At 45.7% G+C, this 23,836-nt stretch overlaps 2 protein-coding genes across 5 annotated transcripts; one reads left to right on the forward strand and one right to left on the reverse strand.

Annotated features, from left to right (window-relative positions):
• Positions 1–3,056: 3,056 nt before the first annotated feature.
• On the reverse strand, positions 3,057–7,806 carry LOC101756142. Of its 4 annotated transcripts, none has more exons than XM_012847914.2 (3): positions 7,484–7,806; positions 5,422–6,920; positions 3,057–3,593 (listed from the first exon to the last, which is right to left on the reverse strand). In XM_012847914.2, the coding sequence occupies exons 1-2, from the start codon at positions 7,497–7,499 to the stop codon at positions 6,136–6,138; spliced, it is 801 nt and encodes a 266-aa protein (XP_012703368.1). In that variant the 5' UTR covers positions 7,500–7,806; the 3' UTR covers positions 3,057–3,593; positions 5,422–6,135. The 4 variants fall into 4 exon arrangements, with proteins under 4 accessions (XP_012703368.1, XP_022684172.1, XP_022684173.1 ...); XM_022828437.1 differs by lacking the exon at positions 3,057–3,593 and adding an exon at positions 4,285–4,397; XM_022828438.1 differs by lacking the exon at positions 3,057–3,593 and adding an exon at positions 4,285–4,409.
• LOC101778603 lies at positions 7,702–8,759 on the forward strand. The gene is made up of 3 exons (XM_004977661.1): positions 7,702–7,779; positions 7,882–7,905; positions 8,478–8,759. The coding sequence occupies exons 1-3, from the start codon at positions 7,702–7,704 to the stop codon at positions 8,757–8,759; spliced, it is 384 nt and encodes a 127-aa protein (XP_004977718.1).
• The last annotated feature ends 15,077 nt before the right edge of the window (positions 8,760–23,836 follow it).

The raw sequence follows: 23,836 nt of genomic DNA on the forward strand, positions 1-23,836 counted from the left end.
CACCACTTCCTAAGCTAACCCAGGAGTACATACACTACCTGAAGTGTAAGATCTTTGACCTGTAGCATAAGGTCGAGGATCTTTAGTCCGAAGTTGATGCGAATCCTTGGGCAGTTGACATTGCAGATAACTTGATTTGCAAAGATCCATGGTGCAAGTGCCCCTACCACCACAACAGGGATGGCCCCCCATCTCCGCCGTCCTCTGGGGGTGCTCGCTACATAGTAGCTGGGCCGTCGCAGTCCTCGCAGAGCCAGTTCTACTAGAAAGTAGACATGGCTCGTTCCCCAGCTATTTCAATTACCTAAGGAAGTGCAAGATCTTTAACCTGTAGCGTAAGGTCGAGGATCTTCAGTCCGAAGTTGACGTGAATCCTTGGGCGGTTGACATCGCAGATAACTTGATTTGCAAAGATCCATGGTGTAAGTGCCCTACCACCACAACAGGGATGGCCCCCTGTCTCCGCCATCCTTTGGGGGTGCTGGCATTATGAAGCTGGGCCATCGCAGTCCTCGCAGAGCCAATTCTACTAGGAAGTAGACATGGCTCGTTCCTCGGCTATTTCAATTACCTAAGGCATGTTAGGTTTAGCAACGGCATTGGTTTAGGATAGCATCCGTGTCGCACATACCACTGCAATGTATAGTTAGTTGTTCAACCCTAGAGTCGTTGTTGTTCATATGTTCCGCAGGAATTTCATTTGTATCCGTTGTAACCTCACTAGAAATAGCTATGTATCTAATGGACGGGAGTTAAATCATTTTCAATTATTTTGTTCAATCGTTCTACCTCTCTCAAATTACGAAGTTACAAATTACAATGGAACTACATATTTTACTTTCAAAAATGTCATACAAAAAATTAAAAAATAATTAAAATAGAGTTATTGTCGGTTCAAACGGCTATAAGAAGTTATAGCTATTTCAATCAGCTATAACATCCTGGACCCGGCTAAACCTGGCTAAACTATAACCTGCAAAACTGTTGCCAGTTCAAACGGCAGTAGGCTCCCTTCCGCCAGTTCAAATGGCGCTCCCTTCTGCCATTTCAAATGGCGGTAGGCCCCCTTCCACCGCGGCAGGCTCCCTTCCGCCAAACCAAACGGTGCAAATGGACCTACCGCCGTTTCAAACGGCAGCATAGATCTATTTCTGCAAATTTTTAGTTTGAGTATTTATTTCTGTAAAAGTAAAAAAAATATAAAAATAAAAAAAATTCGTGGCGTGCGCGCTGTGGAGTTGCTGTGCTGGTAAGCGGGCCCACGTGTCATTGACGGGAGGGAGATTTTTTTTTGAAAAACTTGCAGGAGCACTGCTACGTCATTTAAGGAGAAAGCATGCGAGTTTTTACATTCCCAATATTACATAAATAGTTATGGTCTCATACTCAACATAAGAAACAATAATCATGAGAACTCGGGGGTGCCACAAGCCTTCTGTCGCACCCTGATCTCTGATCTGATTTCTTGCACCACCTGCACCGCTGTTATTGACTTGTTTTCAAAAATACGGCGGTCCTTTCCTTCCAGACATTCCATGCACTAAAGCCGTCTTGGTTCGTCTTGATGCAGACCCGTTCTATGCTTGAACCATCTTCCCCTTGCTCCGTTCAGCACAACTGACGATGAGGCTGTAGCAAGCAGAATGCTTACCCAAGCTCTCCAGCGACATCCGAAGCCCATTTTCTCCAGAATTCCCATAAAAAAATCCCATCTTATTGAATTAAAAACTTTAGCGATGTCTAGCTTTAGGAACAGTGTGGGCTTGCCAGTTCTATGTAACTCTCTGATTATATTTTGTGTATATAGAAAATTATCTTGAATGTTTCTCCTCTTTATAAAGGCACTTTGTGCTCTGCACACGATCTGGTTCAGGTTACCTGCTAATCTGCTAGCCAACAGTTTTGACACAATCTTAGCTATACTGTGAGATAAGCTAATTGGCCTAAAGTCACCTATGTACTTGGCATCTCCTTCTTTCGGAATTAGAACCACATGAGCATTGTTCAGCAGGTTGAAATGCTGGTCGTGCTGACTGAAGAAATAATTGACTGCTGCCATCAGATCATTCTTTGTCACCTCCCAGCTTGTCTTGTAGAATAGCAATAAACCCATCAGGGCAAGGCGCCTTCTCCGAAGCAATTTCCTGGATAATTGATTTCAGAGAAATCCTCTTCTAGATGATGGAGATTTTGTCTTGTAATACTTATTGCATCCCAGTCAATGGTGATATCTCTGCTGGGTGGTTGCCCAAAGCGAGAACTATAATGGTTATAAGTGTTGGCTTCCTTTTCCGCATGAGTATGCAGCAATCCTTCATCAGTTAATAGGTGCTGAATGAAATTTTTCCTCCTCCTGCCATTTGCTTGCAGATAAAACAATTTAGCGTTTGCTTCTGCTGCTTTGACATTACAAATTCTTGACTGCTGCCTTGCTCTCAGCTTCTCTATTGCAGTTAGTCCCAAGTATCTGGCTTTCAGATCACGTTTCAGATTTATTTCCGATTGGCTGAGCTGCCTGTGCTCCTGTACCACGTCCAGTATCCAGATGAGCTGCTTAGCCCACACAACAACAGCTTGTTATTGCCAATTCTTGATTACGCAATGCCTTAGCCGTGCGTTGTAATTTGATGTGCAGCCGCAGGAAGGGATTAAAAACAGTGATTGGTTGATATCCGTCAAGCCTTGGCCAGAAGGATTCAAAATGAAAGCCTTCTGCTTCTTGTGCCGCAACAAGGAACTTGGGACATAAAATTTGATGAATTAACTACGTGATGAACATAAATTTCACAATCTTTCAAGATACAAAGAAACAGAGTTAGAAACAAAACCACAGGAACTCTCAAATCAGCAGTTGGAGCTTCAATTCATGTTACACATTTTCGGGGAAAAATCATATATGTTACGAGAAAGAAAGCCTGAAAGCAACAATTTCGAAATTTCTAATCTATTCATACCACTACGAACTCAGAGTCACTCTTCAGTATCCATCCATTCGTATACCAATAATCAAAAACAACCTATCTGAATTAGGCTCTTCTAACAGCAGAGACTTAATAATAAACAAACAACACACATAGAAATCATTCATTGGCACAGAACCAACACACCTGTTGCAAACACTCACAAGAACTATGTTACAAACAATGCAATCGTCCATCCAGCACCGCTTTGCATTCAAGCAGCAACTGATAAGCTTTACATAAATGACACAGATAAAACCATTCATTGGCACAGCAATACAGCATTAACAATTAAATTTGTTGCAAGCGATCTCACGAAGAGGCAGTAAAAACAAATAGATATGCTAAAAATATAGTCAATCGTTCATCCATCGCTGCTTGGAGTTGCTGTCATGAGTGTGAGCAGCAAACGATAAGCATAGCCTCACCTAAATACTGCCAGAGCAAGGGGTGTTCGAACAAACAATTGCGCATGTCATCATATCAAACTACAGCTGCCAGTGGTTTCAGATTAGGGAGGAGTTGGGTCTTCAGCCTTGGGACCGTGAAACTAGACGGGAGGAGCATGCAAGGGCCAAAGGGCGACACGGCAGCTTTATTAACTTGCAGCCTTGTGGAACAACACGGGGAACCCTGCATGCAGCGACAACATTTTTCAGCACAAAATAGCTTCAGTTAAACCGGTGCTTATACATGGGATACACTTTAAGCACCTCTTTTACCAGGGCTACATGAGTAAAAAGAATCAAAGGCACAAAGAGTATATGTGACCATTAAAGAAATGCACAACAGCTCTTTGTTAAGACTAGAAAAAGACATCGAGCAAGGGATTGCCACATGTTCATGATAGATCTCTTATATCATTCTGAATCAGCTCAAGGCATTAAAATTACGAATTTGAAAACAACCAGCAAACTACTTGACAGTTCCTTTATGAGCCGAGAAATTGGAACAAAGAGAACACTACACTGAGTTTCAATCGATTTGTTTGTGTTCATTAGTCCATATATTTACAGGAACATGCACTTCACACAGGGGCACCAAGAATTAGGGTGAATAGGAAAAGGCCGTAGAATATCTGCTTGCGTTTCTATGCAGATGGCCTACCAAACTAGCCACTCATCCACTTCAGCCCACATGTTATGCCATATCCTTGTTTCTAGTCTAGTACTTGAGTTTGTGTGCGATGGTCCTTTGTGAGCATATATATAACTCACATGTTGCTCACCTAAATTCCATCAATTTTATTGTTTGTCCATATTTACAGAAGGATGCAACTCATGCAGCCTGCCAAGAATTAGGACATTGCATATTACGTATCTCGCTCGAAGCCTCGAACAGTGCATCTTTTACCAGAAGCCCATGGTTTCCTTTCTGATGTTACAAGCCACTGAAAAGCTTCTTAATTGTTGTTGCCCAAAAAAAAAAAACCTTCAGCTGCAATAAGGGCTTGTGGAGTTGTGGTTAATAAAGGTGGTTCAGTGGTAAGTTAACAAATTGTTCTGCGATAATGATCAATACTACAAGAGCAATATACATAGTTCCCATCAGTATGTTATCTGTTCATTTTTACGAGAAGACAACAAAGCATTTTAGTCACAGGCAACCTGGGTAGGCTAAGATGAAACTGTACGTCAGTACGTGAGCCACCAACAAAAGGGAAAAACTAGTATCAAATATAAAAGTCATTAATAATGGTGATATTACCAGGGAATATAAAGCCTAGTAACATTATAGCAACATGCAATGCACCAAGAATTATTGCAAAATTTGCGGGTAAAAACAGTAGATGAGTAGAAGATTAACTTGCAATTACATGCAATACTGTCTATGCACATTAGCTACCAAACTAGCCTCTACGGATGCCCGCATATTCTAGCATATCCTTATAGTACCTGAAATCTATGTGTGATGGCCTTTTATGAGCATCAATGACTGACATAGTGCTCACTTAAACTTCATCAACTTTACTGTTTGTCCATATTTACAACAGGACGCAACTCATGCGGCCTACCAAGAATTAGGACATTGTAATTTAGGAGCTGGAAGTGTAACAATACCATGCATATGTAAGTTATAATTTTACTCCGCAGAGCATGCCTGTTATATAATCATACCAGCAGCATGAGGTTACCTGTAAACTTAGAGTGAAATAAACTGTTCAAACTGGTAGTTAAGAATGAAGAAATGTTTCCTGCTAGGTTCTACTAAGTTCTCACTAATCTCCTGTGAGTTAATGTGTGGTGGTCCCTTATCTTTCAGCTTACTTAATAACCAACTTCGATTTTATGTTTGTTTTGAATTTTCTTCCACTAGTAGGAGAATGGTGTCCATCGCTGTCAGTCACTGCCATGCGTCCCATCCCAATCCTTCTCATCCAAGTCAAAGAAAGCATTGACGTCATATATTGTGGAGAGCAAAGTGCATGCGTCAAAGGAAGTGAAAAGGCCATGAGACATACCACTAGTAGGACCAAAGAGCGAAGCCATAGTATGCTACATAGGCATCTCCTGAAGAACCCTCTAGCGGTGGAGGAGGTGGATAGGTGCCAAAGAAGATCCACATGCATCCATGCCCTGCTGGCTGCTGCTCCCTGGAGCAAAGATGTGCTCAAACTGCTCATAGTATCCGGCCTGCTGAAACCCTATCAACATGGTCTCAAGTGGAGGTATCTCGGGCTCAACATGCTCAGGAGAGATAGGAGGAGGTGTCACGAGGTTCATGGCAGCGTGCATCTTCTTGGTTGCATCTCTCCCCTTCTTGCTATCAATCCTCTGCTGCCTCAACTCAACATGTACGTCACGCTGAATCTTACACATGCCGATGAAAAGGTTGAAAAGCCACCTTACAGGAGGAGGCTTTCCATGGGAGCGAGAAGAAGGTCCACTCGACTGTCTACTGTGCACGTCCCGCTGAGAGGGCTGTGGTGCATGTGGCTGCTGATCATGCTGCTGATCATGTCCGTAGGAAAACTCCTGCCAACCACCTTCTCAATGAGTCCCATGATGTAAGGACCATAACCACAAGCCTTGATGGGACTCTTAGAAATATCCTTGATCTCCTCCCAAAGAAAATCAGCAACACAAAAGCTTTCCCCACCGGGCCCCATCCTAGCAAGCAAATCCTTAGCATAGAAAGATATGTCTGTATTGTTATCATCTCTAGGTGTTAGGGTCTACCTAAACATACGGTTAAGAGTGGAATAGTAGGAATACAGACCCTTAACCTTGCCATAATCACCGGTGTGATCCTTGGGATACATGAACTTCAACTCACTCGCGGGCATAGAACTCTTCCTATGAATCTTGGGACGTCTAGCATCTGCCTTTCCATAGCCAAAGGTCTCAGCAAATTTTGTGTATGCGACACTATACAAGCGCCCCTCGGTCCTCCAATACATCACCGTGTCACATCCTGCATCACCAAAGTAGAGAGTAGCAAAGAACTGTGCAATGATCTCAGTGTTCCAATCATGCTTATACCCCATGAGATCATATATCTTCCTTTGCTTGCACATACTGACAATTTCATTAAGAATAGGATCATTATACTCCTCCAGTGTGTTCCAATCAATGTACTGTGCAATAGTCACAACATGGGCCTTGGTCATGATGACACCAGCAGGTGCTCTCACATCCTCATCCAAATTCTCCTCCTCATCCTCAACTCCCTCTTCTTCCTCATCATCATTACTGTCTGCCTCTGCTGCATAAGCATCGCGATGAGAAACATAGAAGTTTTCATCACTCTCTTGATCATCACTTGACTCATTCCTCTCCTCTTCATTCACAATCTCATCAGCATCTTTGCTCGCTGCCCTTTTGTTTCTGCGGGGTCTTAGTGTGCGCTCGCTGCCTGCTGTAGCTCTCCTTGAGCCACCTTGAGAAGAAGCCATGGCCGTTTTGTCTGCCTTTCTTTTCTTGGCCAATTCTTTTCCTCCCATCAAATCTGAGCCCCTTCCTGAGTAACAAGAGTGTATAACAGATGTAAGAATTCCTAGGAACAGAAAGATTCAATATGGAGCAAGATTTTGCAAGGGATAGAATTTTTTGTGCTGTTCTGTCCAAAACCAACTAAGCCAATTTTGGAAAGCGGCCAAGCCAGTTTGGCCCAGAACAACACAAATAGCTCATATTGAAACATGGCTTGAGTGAATTGAGATTATGGTTGAACATCCTAAGCAAGATTATGATCAAGATGGAAGTTCTGAACATCCCTACAACCATAAGTGAACTACACGGCTTGGATTCTATGCTGCTTAAAGAAAAGTAAATACACACGATGAAAGTAACAACAATTGGTATATCAAATAGCAACATGGAGATGTAGTTAACAGATAAGGTGCCAAGTCCGCTCTCAAAACAGCGGGCGAGTTAAGCCAATGAAAGAGATCCAAATGATGGAGCAATCGATGGGAGACCAATGCCTAGAAGGTGGAAACATCACAGTTCTACAGCTACAAGAACCTATAATCGCCCCCATAGGAACAAAGCTTGCACCACGAAACTAGGGCCTCTCCTTGCCTGCGAGCTTCAGCATAGATCGAGCTCTTTGTCCCCAATAAGCACCGCGACCTGGGCATTCTCGGCCGTCTTCCTGCAATCTTCGTCCCCACAGATCTGGAAAGGGTTAAAAAAAATACTCCGTACTAGCCAGCGGCAGCGGCGGCGGCGGCGGCGGCGGAGGGCCAGGCTTCCCCCAATCCTATCCCCTAGAAGGACCTCGAGACCGAGACGCCTGGATGGGGCCTGGCCGCCTACAAGATGCCATCGCGATCGCAGACGCCGCTGCGCTGGAACTCGAGCTCGCGCACATGATGGTAAGTGTCTGGTGGCTGGGATGGCCATTTTGGAGAGAGTTTATGGACAAAATGCTCAATACTGATTTGGCATGATGTTAATTTTAACAAATTTGGTTTCAGGGACACACAATCCTTAGTGGGATGGTATTACTTATGATTCGACCACGACTCAATGTAGAAATAAAGAATAACGATGCCTATGGTGGTATTTAGAATAGTTGCTATCTATAGATTTTAAAATAATTTTATAAAAAGGATCAACATCAAAGTGGACAAAATGACCGCTACCAAACACAGATGCCCACCGGCCCGATGCCAACAAGAATGGGGAGTTCCAGCAACCGGAGTGGCAGGTTAACATCATCGTGGGTGGCCCCAACACTTTCTGCAGCAACCAAAGGCAGAAGCTGCGTGAATGAGAGGTGCACTAATCAGAGCAATTAATAACCTTCTCCAGGCAAGATCATTGGGTCTACATCCCAAATCCCGGGTCCTACACGCTGGTAGTCTGCCCGACCATAGACCGAGCCCTCCTTCCCAAGGTACTAATCGACGGTGGCAGCAGCTTAAACATCATCTTCATCGAGACCTTGAAGTGCATGGACTTCAACTTCGAGCGGCTCCAGCCCTGTGAAGAAGCCTTCTACGGCATCGTCCCCGGCAAAGGGTCCTACTCGATTGGCCAAGTTGTTTTGCCAATCACTTTTGGCACGCAGGCCAACTATCGCATGGAGTACCTAACATTTGACGTGGCAAATTTCAAGACTTCCTACCATACCATCCTTGGTCAGCCCATGCTGGCAAGGTTCATGGCAATCCCGCACCACACCTACCTCGTCCTCAAGATACGAACTCCAGACAGAGTCCTCTCCGTCTATGGCGACATCGAGACATCGTACAAGTGCGACACTAAGGTAGTCCAGCTTGCGGAAGCCCTAGAGTACTCAGCCAAGGCGACCACCATGGTGGGCGAGGCCCAGAAGATGGACAAAGACTAGCTCACGATCCCAGAGATGGAGTCGATGCCCATAGCGCTGCAGCCCGACCCCAGGGTTAAGAAGATCTGCCTCAGCCTTGAAGACCCGACCAAGACGGCCCTTATAGGGGCCGACCTCTCTGAGAAATAGGAACTCGCGCTCGCCAGTTTCCTTCGGGAAAACTAGAACATATTCTCATGGAAGCCATCCGATATGCTTGGTGTCCCGAGGGAGCTGGCTGAGCACTCCTTAGACTTGAGCAAGACTGCATGGCCGGTCAAGCAAAAACTTCACCGCTTCGCCCAAGATCGCAAGGAGGCCATTAGGGTAGACTTAAATAAGCTCTTAGCCACCAGATTCATTGTGACATCCCTAGTAATTAAGAACAAATCAATAGAAATTAAGAAGAGATTAGAAACAATCAAATTGCTAAGTGTTTAGATTCAAAAACACCTCAAAAATTCTAAGTGTTAAAAACACCCCAAACTGGTGCTCACTTGGGTAGGAAATAAAAATAGATTTTTATATAAGAACTCAAATTTTGGTCAATATTAAAGTTTTAGATCTTTTCAGATTGAACAACTTTCATGATTAGAACTTTTTCTGATTTTGAGTGGAAGGTGTTCAAAAAATTGGGTTAAAGTTTGGTCAAATTCAAATCAAATTAAAAAATAGCCTTGCCTGGCGTTCCACCAAAGTTCCAACAACTTTATCTCAAAATCCAGCTAATTTTTCACCGATTAGCACTTTTGAATTTGTAGAAGATGGAGCATAGTTTGGTCTCAAACTTTTGAATTTGGAGTTTTTGTGCTCAGTCCAAAATTTTGGAGAAAAATCGCACCAAAGGCAGTGCCTTCGCGCATCACATGCGACCGCCATGTGCGCTAGAGCGGGGTGACTGTGCACGGCGAACTCGCCGGTGCCACACGGTGCCACTGCCTTAGCTCTGCCACGTCGCCCAATCGCCGGCCATGCCATGACAGCACGAGCACAGCCTTGCCCAACCGCGCGCGCACGCTATCTCCCCTGGACACGCCTTATCTTGCCTGGCCAATCGCCGCCCGCGTGCCACGCCACGCCGGTGCACCGCACGCCACAAGTGGCCACTCCCGACGCGCCCCCTCCTGCCGCCACTGCCAGGACACCACCGGCCTGCCCAGTGGGCGAGAACCTAGCGCTTGGACGTCTCCCCCCATCGCTCTCCTTTGCTGCTATAAAAGGCCTAACGTCCATGCTCGCCAACGCCACCCCTTCACCCCCGCACCGAAGGTTCGCCATCGCCATTAGCACCGCTCGTGGAGCCCTCCCCTCCAAGCAATCCCGCCGCCACCTTTATGCTTGAAACTTGGTTTGTAATAAATTAATTTGGGACCTCTGTAATATTTTTTTGTTTTGATTGTTGTAAGTTCTGGGCTCGTCTTCATGCGAGTTTTGTATGCTTGTTTCGATCAGAAATACGTGGTTGTATCGGGTGAAACCCGACAGACTACCATTTTGATCCGATTAAAGTGTTTATTCGCATTTGAGGTGATGTTTGGCACACTTTAGCTAGGTTAATTTGGGTGGTTCTGCCACATTCATCCATGAATGTAAGCATCCCGACTGGTTAGCAAATCCAGTCCTTGTAAAAAAGAAAATCGGTGAATGGAGAATGTGTATCGGTTACACTGACTTCAACAAGCACTGCCCTAAGGACCCCTTCCCTCTTCCACGCATCGACCAGGTCATAGACTCTATGGCTGGGAGCATCCTGCTCTGCTTCCTCGACTGCTACTTGGGCTATCACTAGATTGCCGTTGATCCAGCCGACTAAGACAAGACGGTGTTCATAACGACCTTCAGCATCTATTGCTACAACACCATGACCTTCAGGTTGAAATATGCCGGTGCCACCTACTAGAAGGTAATCCAGGGTTGCCTCGCGATACACTTGCATAGGAACATCGAGGCCTACGTCGACAATGTGGTTGTCAAAACCAAGGATGAGGAAAGCTTCATAGCCGACCTCGTAGAGACCTTCAACAGCCTCCAGGCTTACCACTGGAAACTCAACCCGGACAAGTGTGTCTTCGGTGTCCCGTCTGGAAAGCTCCTGGGCTTCATGGTCAGCCAGCGCGGCATCGAGGCCAACCTCGTCAAGGTGGATGCAATAAAAAACATGGCAAAACCATCTAACAAGAAGGACATCATGAAGCTTACTGGCATGATGGCGGCTCTCAGCCGCTTCATCAACAAACTTGGAGAAAAAAGCCTGCCCTTCTTTAAGCTGCTTAAAAAGAAGGACAAGTTCGAGTGGGATGACGAGGCCAGCAAGGCACTCGAGGAGCTTAAAGCTTTCCTTACCCCTCCCCCCCCCACAGTCATGACGGCCCCAACCAACCAAGAAATGTTGTACCTCTACATCTCTGCAATGACGCACGTTGTCAGCACCTTGTTAGTTGTGGAACGCCAAGAGCCCGGCCATGCACACATGGTGCAACGACCGGTGTACTACGTTAGCGAGGTCCTCAGCGACTCCAAGATCCGCTACACTTAGGTTCAAAAGTTGCTCTACGCATTTCTGATCTCATCAAGAAAGCTGCACCACTACTTCCAGGCCCACAAAATCCACGTGGTATTGTCATACCCCATCGATGAAATCCTCCACAACAAGGATGTCAATGGTCGAGTTATCAAGTGGTCCGTGGAGCTCGGCGAGTTCGACCTCGATTTCAGCCCGCGTCATACGATCAAGTCACAGATCTTGGTTGACTTTGTGGCCTTGTGGATGGAGATCCAGAAGCCGCTCTCCCTGGAGAGGCCAGAACACTGGACTATGTACTTCGAGTGCGCCCTCAACCTTGAAGGAGCCGGTGCGGGGGTCCTCTTCATATGCCCCAAAGGTGAGCAGCTCAAGTATATGCTCCAGATCCACTATAAGGCCACCAACAACGGCGCTGAGTACGAAGCTCTCATCCACGGCCTCTGCATCACTATGTCCCTTGGAATCAAGCGCATCCTTGCGTACAGCAACTTCAAGGTCGTCATCGAGCAAGTCAACAAGAACTGGGAATGGACCAAGGAGTCCATGGACGCTTACTATGCAAAAATCCACAAACTTGCGGCCCACTTTGATCGTATTGAGTTTCACCAAGTCCCAGGGACCCCAACGTCACCGCCGATGTCCTATCCAAGCTCAGCTCCAAGCATGCACAGGTTCCGGCTGACATTTTTGTACAAGATCTCTGGAAACCATCCATCAAGGTTTTGGATCCCGACTAGGTCAGCGACGATGGAGCTCAGGCTCCGGCCGACCCAGCCACCATTGACGTCATAATGATTGAGGCAAAAGAAGACTGGCGCGCCCCATTTATAGTCTTGATCGCTAACTAGATCTTGCCAGCGGACAAAATAGAGCATGAAAAATTAGCTCAATGCAGTGCAAACTACGTCATCATCTGCATGGAGCTCTACAGGAAAGCTGCATCCACAGGCACCCTGATGAACTGCAGCAACATCTACCGCCTTAGGCCCTTCGCACCATCACACCATCCTGGCCCTTCGCATGCTGGGGGCTGGACATGGTCGGACCCTTCAAAGATCGCTCCAGGTGGCTACACGCACATGTTCGTGGCAGTTGACAAATTCACCAAGTGGATTGAGGTCAAGGGTGTCACCAGCGTTGAGTCGGCTAAAGCCGCTCAGTTCATGGAGAAAATTACACATCGCTTCGAAGTGCCAAATAGGATCATCACTGACCTTGGCAAGCAGTTCACAGCCTCTGAGTTCTGGGACTTCTGCCCAGACAACCTCATCGATGTGTACTACTACTCGGTAGCGCACCCACATTGCAACGGTCAGGTCGATCGTGCGACAGGATGGTCCTCCAATCCCTCAAATCATGCATCTTCGACAACGCGGCTAAGTACGCCACCAAGTGGCTACGAGAGCTACCCCATGTCATCTGGGGCCTATGAACATAGAAGAGCCAGGCTACCGGCTACACCTCTTTCTTTATAGTGTACAGCTTAGAGGCCATTCTGCCATCCAACGTGGCCTTTGGTGCCCCACGGATCCAATACTATGAACAAAGCGATGCAAAAAAGAGTTGGTGAGTCGACATCGACAGCCTTGAAGAGCATTGCGTGGTGGCCCTCATCCAGCATGCATGCCATGAGCAGCAGATGCAGCGCTACCATGATCAAAATGTAAGGGAATGCTCCTTCAACGTAGGCGACTTGGTGCTTCGTCGGATCTAGTCCACCAAGGACATGCACAAGCTAGCCACCCCCTCGGAGGCCCCCTTCATCATCAAAGAAGTCATCCAGCCAGGCACCTATCAACTCCAATGGGTTGACGGCTCAGGCGTCCCCAATCCATGGAATATCGAGCATCTATGATGCTTCTACCCTTAGATTTAAAAAACTATGTACTCTGTTTTCCCTTTATTATTGAATAAATAAAATCTTCGAGGTTCTTTGCGTACCTACTACCTTATTATTCTTTTGCCTGAGCTGTTCCTGACGCTCGAAGTCTGTTCGACCTGTTCAACAGCCCACTTGCTGTCAAAGCTCCGGGGCTTCCCCAAGGTGCTGAACTCTAGGTCACGCATCCTTCTCCTCCCCCTCTTGAGGCTATACAACTAACTCGTGTGGTCAGCGTCCTAGCTCGCGAAACCTAGACAACATTGCGTTCACCCTTCCTACAAGCTCGAGATCCGCTCTCAGCAGGACGCTGGTCAGGCAAGGCTAGGCGCTTAGCGGCTACAGGCCTCACCTACATGTTGTCCTATCGTATACACCAAAGGAGGGATGGAGCCTCTTTTTCTCTGCTTACGATTAAGTTCATTACATCGAATGTTCCATCACACAGATTGATACACCTCAAAGTTTACTTTTACATATCCAAATCTTAATAATGTTCTCTACTCATCTTGGTATTGGTCCGCCAGCTCGGGAAGCAAGTCCGCATTGAAGTCCGCTGCGATTCCTATCGCCACACGCTCCAAGGGAAGCCCCGGGAAGTGTGTTGCCAGTAGTGCGAAGACGTTCTTCACGCACTCCATCGCGGTGTTCTTCAACAACACCTTTAGCCGACCCGGTGAGGCCTTGAGGCGATCCAGCAGTGGCATTGGTGCGGTTGGGTCAGCCTCTGGCTGGACCATGTCCATCATGTAGCCGACCGCCTTGCACAGATCCTCCAGCTCCACTTCCAGCCCTACAATCACACGTTGGTCATGCTGAAGATTATGTACAGTAGCCTCTAAGCAGCGCTCGGTTGGCTTCATAGGTCAGCTTCTGCGATACTACATACTCACGATGGACCGTCGTATCATGCTCTTGCTGAAGGCGTACATTCGAGTCCTCGCACTTCGTGAGGTGCCACTTGAGCCTTTGCTCTTTCACCGTGGCATCTGCTCATTCAACCAAGTTTATGTTAGCACCAAGACTTCAAGAACAAAATTGATTCAACAGGTCAGCACAACGCACCTTTCAAATGCATGGTAAGCACTTCCTTCTCCATGGCATGGTCCAGATCCTTCTATAGGAGTTGGTCGGCATGCTTGGCGGCATCCTCTTTGGCCTTCTTGAGGTTAGCCTCGAGCTGCTCCGCCTTTAGGCGGTAGTGCTCGGCCTGATGGACCACGTCCGCCCTCCTCTGTGTATGCTCAGCTAGACCTTGCATACATCCTAACATTCAGAGCTCAGCAAGGAAAACAGATTCCAGGTACAAGTTCTTCAGGTTGATTGGCAGACTTACACTCAAAAACTCGGTAATCTTCGAGGAAGACTATCGTAGCTCGGCAAGAGTTTTTTGGTCTGTCGTTGCATCCCCAACAACTCTCGACCCGAAAAAGTTCAAGGTATCAGAGATTCCAGGTACAAGTTCTTCAGGTTGATTGGCAGACTTACACTCAAAAACTCGGTAATCTTCGAGGAAGACTATCGTAGCTCGGCAAGAGTTTTTTGGTCTGTCATTGCATCCCCAACAACGCTCGACCCGAAAAAGTTCAAGGTATCAGTGTCATTCCCACCTTGCACGCTAGCATCAGCATCCCCGGTGGACTTCTCCGGCGGTAGATCATCGCTGGGTAGCTCCTCCTATTGAGGCTTAGTTCTGGCCCCCTCATCAGCAACCTGCTCAACCCTAGGGTCAACCATAGCAACGTTCGTAGCCCTGGATCTGGCTTCACCTTGTTGTGGCACTGGAGTTGGAACGGTGTCTCTGGTGCGACCTTCTTTGTCTACTCCGATCTCCAGAGGCGTCGGCTGATCAACAGTTCGGCCGCTCATCCCCTCGGTCTGGGCCGAGCAACTAGTTAGTTGCGCTCCAGCCTCATCGTCCTGCACGGCGATCCTACATTGCCAGTGTGACAAGCAATTCAAACAAAACGGGTGGCACCAACAATAACTACAAGACAGACAGCGTAAGCAAATTGCACTTACATGGTGCTCTTCTTTGTCACCCTGAATTTTGGGCGCAATGGTTGTGGTGGTGCCGACGCATCCCCGCTGGATCCTTCGTGGATCTGCGCCTTCAGTGCCTCCTTGACATGTTCCGTGTTGGCTGAAGTGGTTTCAAGGAGCTCCGACTTTTTTTTCTTGGCGACTCGGCATGTCAGACTCTTCCTTCGCCTCGCTAGCCGACTTGGCCATGGAGGCTGTGCTTGGGGCAGCTTTCTCCTTCTTCTTGCCAGCCATCTTCCCCTTTGTGAAGCTCGGCTTCTACACTTTGGAGGCAGGCTGCTTCTGCATAGCCTACCGTGTTCGACGCCCAAATGGCGCAGTTCCTGTGGCCTGGCTGACCTCTTCTTCCACGCCCACGTCCGACCCAATCAAGGAGTCAGACTCCCACTATAGGTCGGCAGGTAGCTCATTGGGCTCATCGATCGGGCGGACCTTGGGTCGCTGCAGTTTGACCCCTCTAGGAAGTGGCGCAGGCAAAAGAATACAAATTCATCATCCTGATCAATCAACAAGCATAGTTAGAAACAATTTCACAGCATAAATAGTATGCAGAATCAATGTTGTTGACAATCTTACAGGATTGGATGGTGGCCTCTTCAACAAATAAGCTTTGGAGTAGCTCTTGTACCTGATAACGCCCCCAAAGAACTTGGACACCCAGTTGACGATTTCAGCCTTGGGCACCTTTTGCTAGTCCTCCCAAGTCGGGTCCTCCAGCCTTGCGTATTCATATGCTGGACGCACTAGGTGCTTGATTGGCTGAGTTAATCTCCGACAAAAGTTTATGCTGACTGCCCCGGCTATCAGCCTACGCTACTTCAGATCAGCAATCTTCGCCAGCAATTCCTTCACTTGGACTTGTTCCTTTGAGGTCGGCTGGTTCGACCACTTGGGGGTGATCACTAGCTCATATCCTATACGCGGTGGGAGCTAAGGCTGCTGATCGGCGATGCTGAACCACTCTTTGTGCCAGCCCTTGTTGGAATCCTTCAACTCGAGGTTGAAGTACTCCTGAACTTTCTTCAGCCATAGAGAAAAACCACAACCCTTGATGACTCGCTGTTGTTTCCCCTTTGTCACAATGATTTTCAAGTGGTACAGATATCTCCAAAGGTTCAAATGTGGGGGGATACTCAGATATGCCTCACACAGGTGGATAAAGACAGCAATACCCAAGATGGAGTTGAGATTTAGATGTACCAGCTTGATCTTGTAGTAGTGCAGAAGACCCCAGAAGAAGTCTCCGCATGGGATCCTGAACCCGCTCTCGAAGAATGATGTGAAGACCACCGTCTTCGTCTTGTCCTCCGACGGGAAACCTTGGCCGACGGTGGGCTTCCAATCCAACAGCGCCTGAGGCCCGAGGAGGCCTCGGTCGACGAGCGCTGGATGCGCTCCTAGGTCATCACGGATTTCATCCAGATCACGGATGGATCCGAAATGTTCGCTTCCACCATTTCTTCAGTCTCCAAGCCTAGCTATTTGGATGTGATGGACACTAGAGTTTTGATGTGCATACGGTGGCACGACGGCTTGAGCGACGACGGTAGAATGCGTGCAAGCAGATTGGGACTTGCGACGGTGCGGCCTAGGGTTTACGGGCGCAGCGGCGATGAGCTCAGTGGACTATGATGGTGGTGCTGCGAGTGTTATAGATAGAAAGGAAATAGCTCTGTGACCCCTTGCGCTTTTGAGGGGCGTGACGGCGCCTCCTATTATTGCGGCGCAGCGGCTGGGCGGAATCTGCGGGTTTTCCGTTAACGCGGCATGCGCGGGACAAAATCTGTGGGTCTTCCATTGCACTTTCAATGGCTTGCCTCCGTGGCTCCGCCGGTCCTCGTCTTTGGGGGTTGGGTGCCTACTTCAAGTCGACGTGCCTCCGTGGCTCTGCCTATCCTCGTCCTTAGGGGCTGGGCACTAGTTTTAGGTTGGCATGCCTCCGCCGCTCCGCTAGTCCTCATGCTCGAGGGCTGGGTGCCAGTTTCAGGTTGGCGTGCCTCCGTGGCTCCGCTAGTCCTTGTCCTCGGGGGTTGTGCACCTACTTTAGGTCGGCGTGCCTCCGTGGCTCCGCTAGTCCTCGTCCTTGGGGGCTGGGCACTTACTTCTGGTCGACACGCCTGTTTCTCTACCTTTCCTTGTGTTCAGGCACTTGGACCTACCATTGACATCAACTTTCTCTTTTTTGACCATTGGACCGATTATACTAATCACTTTAATGCTTGGGGGCTACTCCTATGGAGTGCATCTTGCAATGCCCTCCATATCCTTTGCTTCGACTTGCTGGATGCCCAACATCCACCAACTCGGCACTCGACTTTGCTCTGCACGTTGGCTCTGCATTCGCTCAAATTTTCTTCTTTTTTGAGCACTACAACCTCGTCGCACCATGACGCCATCGCAGCTTTAGCCGACTACATTCCAAGCTTTGCTGTGATGACCTGAAGTTCCCGTTCGCCTACACATCGCTCGGGGGCTTGAGGGATATGGGTACCCCATGGGTCCGTACTGACCAAGATACTAGCCGAACCTGACAAGTGGGCCTGCTCGACCAGGGTGTGTGGGCTGAGGATATGAAGATACTCGGAGTATACGTTAAGGCAACCAAACAATTCAAATCGGCCCGGATATTGTGGGACACGTATTGTAGTCTGACTCAGATTACCTTCCATGTAACTGCCGTGTAGATTAGATTCAAACCGATTTGTAACCTTAGATCATCAGTCTATATAAAGCAGCCAAGGGCACCCCCCGAGGGCATTCCATATCGAACCTTCAGGCAATACAAACCACCAAGCATACAGGACGTAGGAAATTACTCTCCGGAGGCCCAAACCTGTCGAAAACCCTCGTGTCCTTTGTGTTCTCACGATCACCTTCGAGTTCTTGGTTTTGCAATTTCCCTCACTTGCAAATCAACCACTTGAGTAACCCCCTTGTGGACTACCGGGCTTATAAATCCGACACATAGTTTTATATATAGGTCCTCGCCAGCTAATATAAGTTTGTTCTGAAAAAGCAGAAAACTTACATGCAATTTAAACGATCGGGCAAATTCTTTTTTAATTCTACGGTCAATAACCTGGTCTGACACACCTTCCGCTTCTAATTGATCCCTGTATATCTGCAAAAATACATCCATCTGAAAATGAGACCGAAATAATTGCAGTACAATCATTGCATGACAGATTACGTACCCGATATATGGCTCAACCTCTTCGCAATTATTTAGCACATACCAAACCAGCTTGTCATAATCTGAATCAAGGAACAAAGTCTTCGTTACTCCAATTACATCAACATTGTGCTAGAAACAAGATAAATCACCTTCTCGTAACAAATCAACAATCTCTTTGTTCCTGCCCTCTTGATTTAATCGTGTGCCAACATCATCATCTGCAAAGTACCTTGAGCAAAATGTCAATGCCTCATTAGCAACATATGCTTCTGTAATGGATCCTTCAGGCCTAGCCATGTTTCTCACAGAACGCTTCAATGTGCATAGCCTTCTTTCGACGGGATACATCCATCCATATTGTATTGGGCCTCTTAGGATTGTTTCCTCAGGCAAATGGATAGCCAAGTGCACCATAACATCAAACAAGGCAGGAGGGAAAAATTTCTCAAGCTTGCACAAAATTATTGGGATATCTGTTTTCAGTTTCTCCAAAACATCCAACTTCAGAGTTTTGCTCCATAGTTGCCGAAAGAAGTTTCCTAATTCCAAAACAACTGAGTATGTCTCCTTATCCATTAAACCTCGAAGGGAAGCATCCAAAATCCTTCAGAGTAGGATATCACAATCATGACTTTTTAGTCTTTGGAGTTTGCATCCATCAGCAGCAATACATCTTGGTAAGTTAGAAGCATATCCATGTGGGAACTTCACTTGACATATAAAATCACAGAACACCTTCTGTTTCTTTTTCCCATTGTATATGGAGCTTCTAGCATTTTGCATGAGTCTCCTTCTGTAGTATTCAGCATGTGTAGATGTGGTCTAATGCCCATCTCTTCCAAATCAACCCTAGCATTGATCGTGTCCTTTGTCTTCCCACCAATTTTAAGCAATGTTCCAATAAGGTTTTCGCATATGTTTTTCTCAATGTGCATGACATCAAGATTTTGTGGCAGCTTCAGAGTTGTCTAGTATGATAAGTCAAACAAACAAACCCTTTGGCTCCAACACTGTTCGGGTTTCTGCTTCCTTTTCTGACCTTGAGGAGGCTTTCCTGGTCTGACGTCTTTAACCTTATCCAGTTGCTACTGAAGCTCCTCAGTAGTAAATTGCTCCGGCCTCTCTCGGTTTTTAGTACTACCATCAAACTCTGCTTTCTTTCTTCTACATGGATGGTCAATTGGAAGGAAACGATGATGGCCAATATAACATATCTTGTTCTTCAATCTCCTTGAGCAAGGATCCTTGTCACAACTCACACAGGCATAATAACCTTTCGTGACTCGCCCCACCAATGTGCTCAGTGCTGGATAATCATGTATGCACCAAATAACCACAGCATGCAGTTTAAAGGATTGTTGAATACAAGCATTGTATGCATCAACACCATTCCAAAGGTCCAATAGCTCATCTATGAGAGGTTGCAAGTATACATCAAAATCCTTTTATGGAGAACTCGGCCCAGGGATCAATAATGCCATCATGAAGTTTGATTCTTCCATGCATACCCATGGTGGCATGTTATACGGCACAACAAATACTGGCCACATACAATATGAGTTGGTCATGTTGCCAAATGGATTGAAACCATCAGTTGCAAGGTCAAGTCTAATGTTCATAGAATCTTTTGCAAATTCTAGCCAATTTTTATCAAAGTCTTTCCATGCCTCAACATCAGCTGGATGGCTTAGCTCATTGTCCACCGGTTGTCGCTTAAACATGTGCCATTGTGCATCCTTTGCAGTTTTTTATGAAAGAAACATCCTCTTCAGCCTTGAAACCAGTGGAAAATGCATCAATACCTTCTGAGGAACATGCTTCTTGTTGTCTGCATCTTTCCATCTTGAATCCGCTTCACAGCACAATGGGCACACATCATGTTCTGCTAGATCCTTGTGAAACAATACACAATTATTCTTGCAAACATGGATAGATTCATAGCCGAGCCCCATGGCATATATGTATTTCATTGCATCCTCGTATTATGTCGGAACACATGCTCCTGGGAAAGCAAGGGATACCACCTTCAGAATTGCATTGAATGCGACATTGCTAATCCGATAGAAAGACTTGATATGAAGTAACTTCACAACAAATGTAAATTGTGTATATTTAGATCCTAGTGACACCTTACAGTTCATATGTTCCTTTATAAATTCTAACATTTTCCCTCCAACTCCAACTCTTTAGCGTGGCACATGTCGGCTATCATTTCAGGAAGTCCATCTTCAGTTCCTTCATCCTCCTCCATACCCGATATGTGTTCTTTTTCCTGAACCATTTCTTGATCACCATTATCCTGCAGAACTACATTATCCACAACCCCCTCATCTGGCATAATTGCAATTTCCTCAACCCCATCATCCTGCAGAATTGCATTTTCCTAAACCCCATTATCCTGCAGATTTGCATTATCCTGAACCTGTGGCAGAACCACCCAAATTAATCCGACTTAAGTGTGCTAAACCTCACCTCAAATGCGATCAGACACTTAAATCGAATCAAGATGGCAATCTGTCGGGTTTCACCCGATATAACCACGTATTTCTGATCAAAACAAGCATACAATACTCGTACGAAGATGAGCCCAGAGATTACAACAAGCCAAGTATAAACATTACAGGGGTCCCACAAAACATAAGTAGTTCAGAGTTCGAAGGCAGCGGAAAGAAACGATAAACTAACATCAATACATGATATCATGGTGAAGCCGTCCATGACATCACTCACCATGGTCCTCGCCCACCGAGGATGGGTCCCACTCAACCATCCATCCCGGAGGGAGCTGGTACGACCAAGTCACACTAGCAACCACATCATCAACATCATTACATGAAAACATAGCCCCAAGCAAGGTTGAGTACACTAATACTCCACAAGACTTACCCGTTAGGTGGTATCTAATCCACCAACTCCTAGACATGCAAGACTTTTTAGCTGAGGGGTTTGTTTTTGCCAAAAGCTTCTAAAGTGGATCCTTGCTTTCAAGTTCTAGCATCAAGTTTTAGTTGATTAACCATTCTAGATAAGCACCTATTCTATGCAAGCATGGTAGAACAAGCATTTTAATCAAGCATCAATATTAAGCATCATCATTGTTCATCTTCTTACTCAATGCAGCATAGTGATCAAGTAGTCCCAAAATGTGAGAAGTAGATGATTTGAATCGAATTTCTTAACCTTGCAAGGTGGACATAAACACACGACATATGCGCACCACGACGGGTTCACATATTATCAACGGTTCCCATCAATCCCTAGCACTTGTTCAGAGCCTACTTCCCTTGGATACAAGGCCCCACCGGTCCCTAGAATGATGCCGTGCCGTGGCTGCACTTGTACCCACATGATGCACCAAGGGAACCCTGTTCCAAAGAGAGCGAGGAAAAGGTCCATGCCGGTTCAATCAGGTACTAGGCTTACTGATTCCCCATACTCTCAATGTGTGTTTAGTACGTTTAAACACTTGACCACGAACACTGACACGGTTCGACCTTACCAATTTTTCTCTATACAGACGGGGCATCAACCAATCCAAGAACATCGCACCCAGTCCCGCCTGTCATCCTTATGATTCCAACATAAGTAAACATGCAACTCCTATAGCTCGCGAGTGATAGGAAATCACTCGACTTTTACTGTGTCCCTATTTAGCATGGCAACCAAGCGACCTAATATGCTAGTATTCCAAACAGGGGTACTAGGAAGCATGCAACTAGCATTTCAATACAACTCCTATGAACTTAATGCACAAACATAAGTAACAAGCATAGGGCTTGCCTTCCTGTCCTAAATCAGCATTGGGCTCTTCCGAACTTTGGTTCGGGGCTTGGTTTGCCTCGATCAAGTTCAGCTCAGTAGGAGGATATCCTTCTTCAGCGTCCGGGATGAGCTCGTACGTTCCGTCGGCGAGGTTAGCTTCTACTCGAGATGCATATGCATAAGATTTTGTTTATAATCTTTTAGGATGTAGGTTTTATTTCGTTAACCATAAAGTAAGGGGTGTATGTTGGCCTCATTCACCTAGACAAGTTTATAATCATTTCTTTCCTTTTAGCCACATTCACCTAGACAAGTCTATAATCATTTCTTTTCTTCAAAAAAAACTTGTCTAGGTGGTGGTGTTTTGATACTATTTAGCCAACTTTTAAGGGATCATCATGCTACTGACGAAGAGCATAAATAATCATTTGTGAGCCTACAAATCCTAGTAACAATTATTTTTACTAAATAAACTAGCTTTTTAGCATGAATGAATGTTCAGCAAGCATCTGCTAGTATTTGAACATGAATGATTTACAGGAGCTTTCCCCCTACATAAGAAATCTGCTGTAAAATTTAATGATGGATTTGACAACTACAAAATTTACTAAAAAATAAACATGGTTACATTGCATATATGAAGAATGATTTATAACTAGAGTTCTATCATCAATTTAGTGCTACAAATCTTACAAAAGGGTTTTCAACACTAACGTATGCTACTGTGAATTTTATTAGGATTTTATAAGCATGGGATCTATTTATTCCACAATAAGGAGATTAAATAACATGCATTTTGTTAAGCAACCAAAAACACATATTTGCAAGGATAAGTATTTTTACTAGTCAGAGATGAGCATCAGGAATCTAAAAAAATTTATTTAGCATTTTTATCAATTTTGTATGATTTTATATGGATTTCCAAAGTTTTAGCTATTCCTATGCATTTTGTTCAAACTTGAACTTCTCTTTTATAGAACGACCCTTAGACTTTTCAAGGTTTACAACGATATCCCTGTGTTTTGCACTAAGAACCCTGAAACCAAAACTTAAATCATAATTGGGTCCTTAATCGACTCAAGCGGCCTATGTCACCGAGACTCCATTCTCGTGACCCTACACACAGCTCAAATCTCGTATTCAAAATTAACCATGATGTTTATTTGTTCAACAACATTAAAGAACCTCATTAGAAATGGTGTTGATTAACCTATAACCATTTCCCTTACCAAGTGATCATTCTATGACTAAGCGTAGCTAAGCAATTGCAAGATTAAGTTATTATGACCCATACTACTCGCGCGACAAGGTATATGATAACAAAGCAAGGGAGGCCATAATAACAAAAACATAGGTTCTAATAATGCAGTAAGATAAACCTCATCCAACCCATAGCGATACATAGTAACAATTTCATTACAAAAAGTAGGAGACAAACATGCTTAACTGCTTGCCTTAGTTCTCTTCAGGCTCAAACTTGACCACTACGCTGACCTCGGCTTCGGGCTCAAGGGTCACGTTCTCCGGCAAATCGCTCTCTAAAAGAATTAAATGTGTGCATACATTAGAAATGATGCTATGAGTGCAAATGCTCATGAAATGCATGGAAAATAAAAGAAACAGTAAGAAAATCAATTGTTAACAGAACAATCTAGCAAAAAAACAACACAAAATCATACAAGAACAACGAGAGAACCTATTTTGCACGATAAGCC

Source organism: Setaria italica, chromosome VII (assembly GCF_000263155.2).
Source record: "Setaria italica strain Yugu1 chromosome VII, Setaria_italica_v2.0, whole genome shotgun sequence".
NCBI classification, from domain to species: Eukaryota; Viridiplantae; Streptophyta; class Magnoliopsida; order Poales; family Poaceae; genus Setaria; species Setaria italica.

Bases quoted from the DNA above. Each gene is read 5' to 3' on its own strand.
- LOC101778603 (XM_004977661.1), top strand. From the start codon at position 7,702: ATGGGGCCTGGCCGCCTACAAGATGCCATCGCGATCGCAGACGCCGCT. The intron at 7,780-7,881 runs GTAAGTGTCTGG...ATTTGGTTTCAG, and splicing joins TCGAGCTCGCGCACATGATG to GGACACACAATCCTTAGTGG. The intron at 7,906-8,477 runs GTATTACTTATG...TTTGGCACGCAG, and splicing joins ACACAATCCTTAGTGGGATG to GCCAACTATCGCATGGAGTA.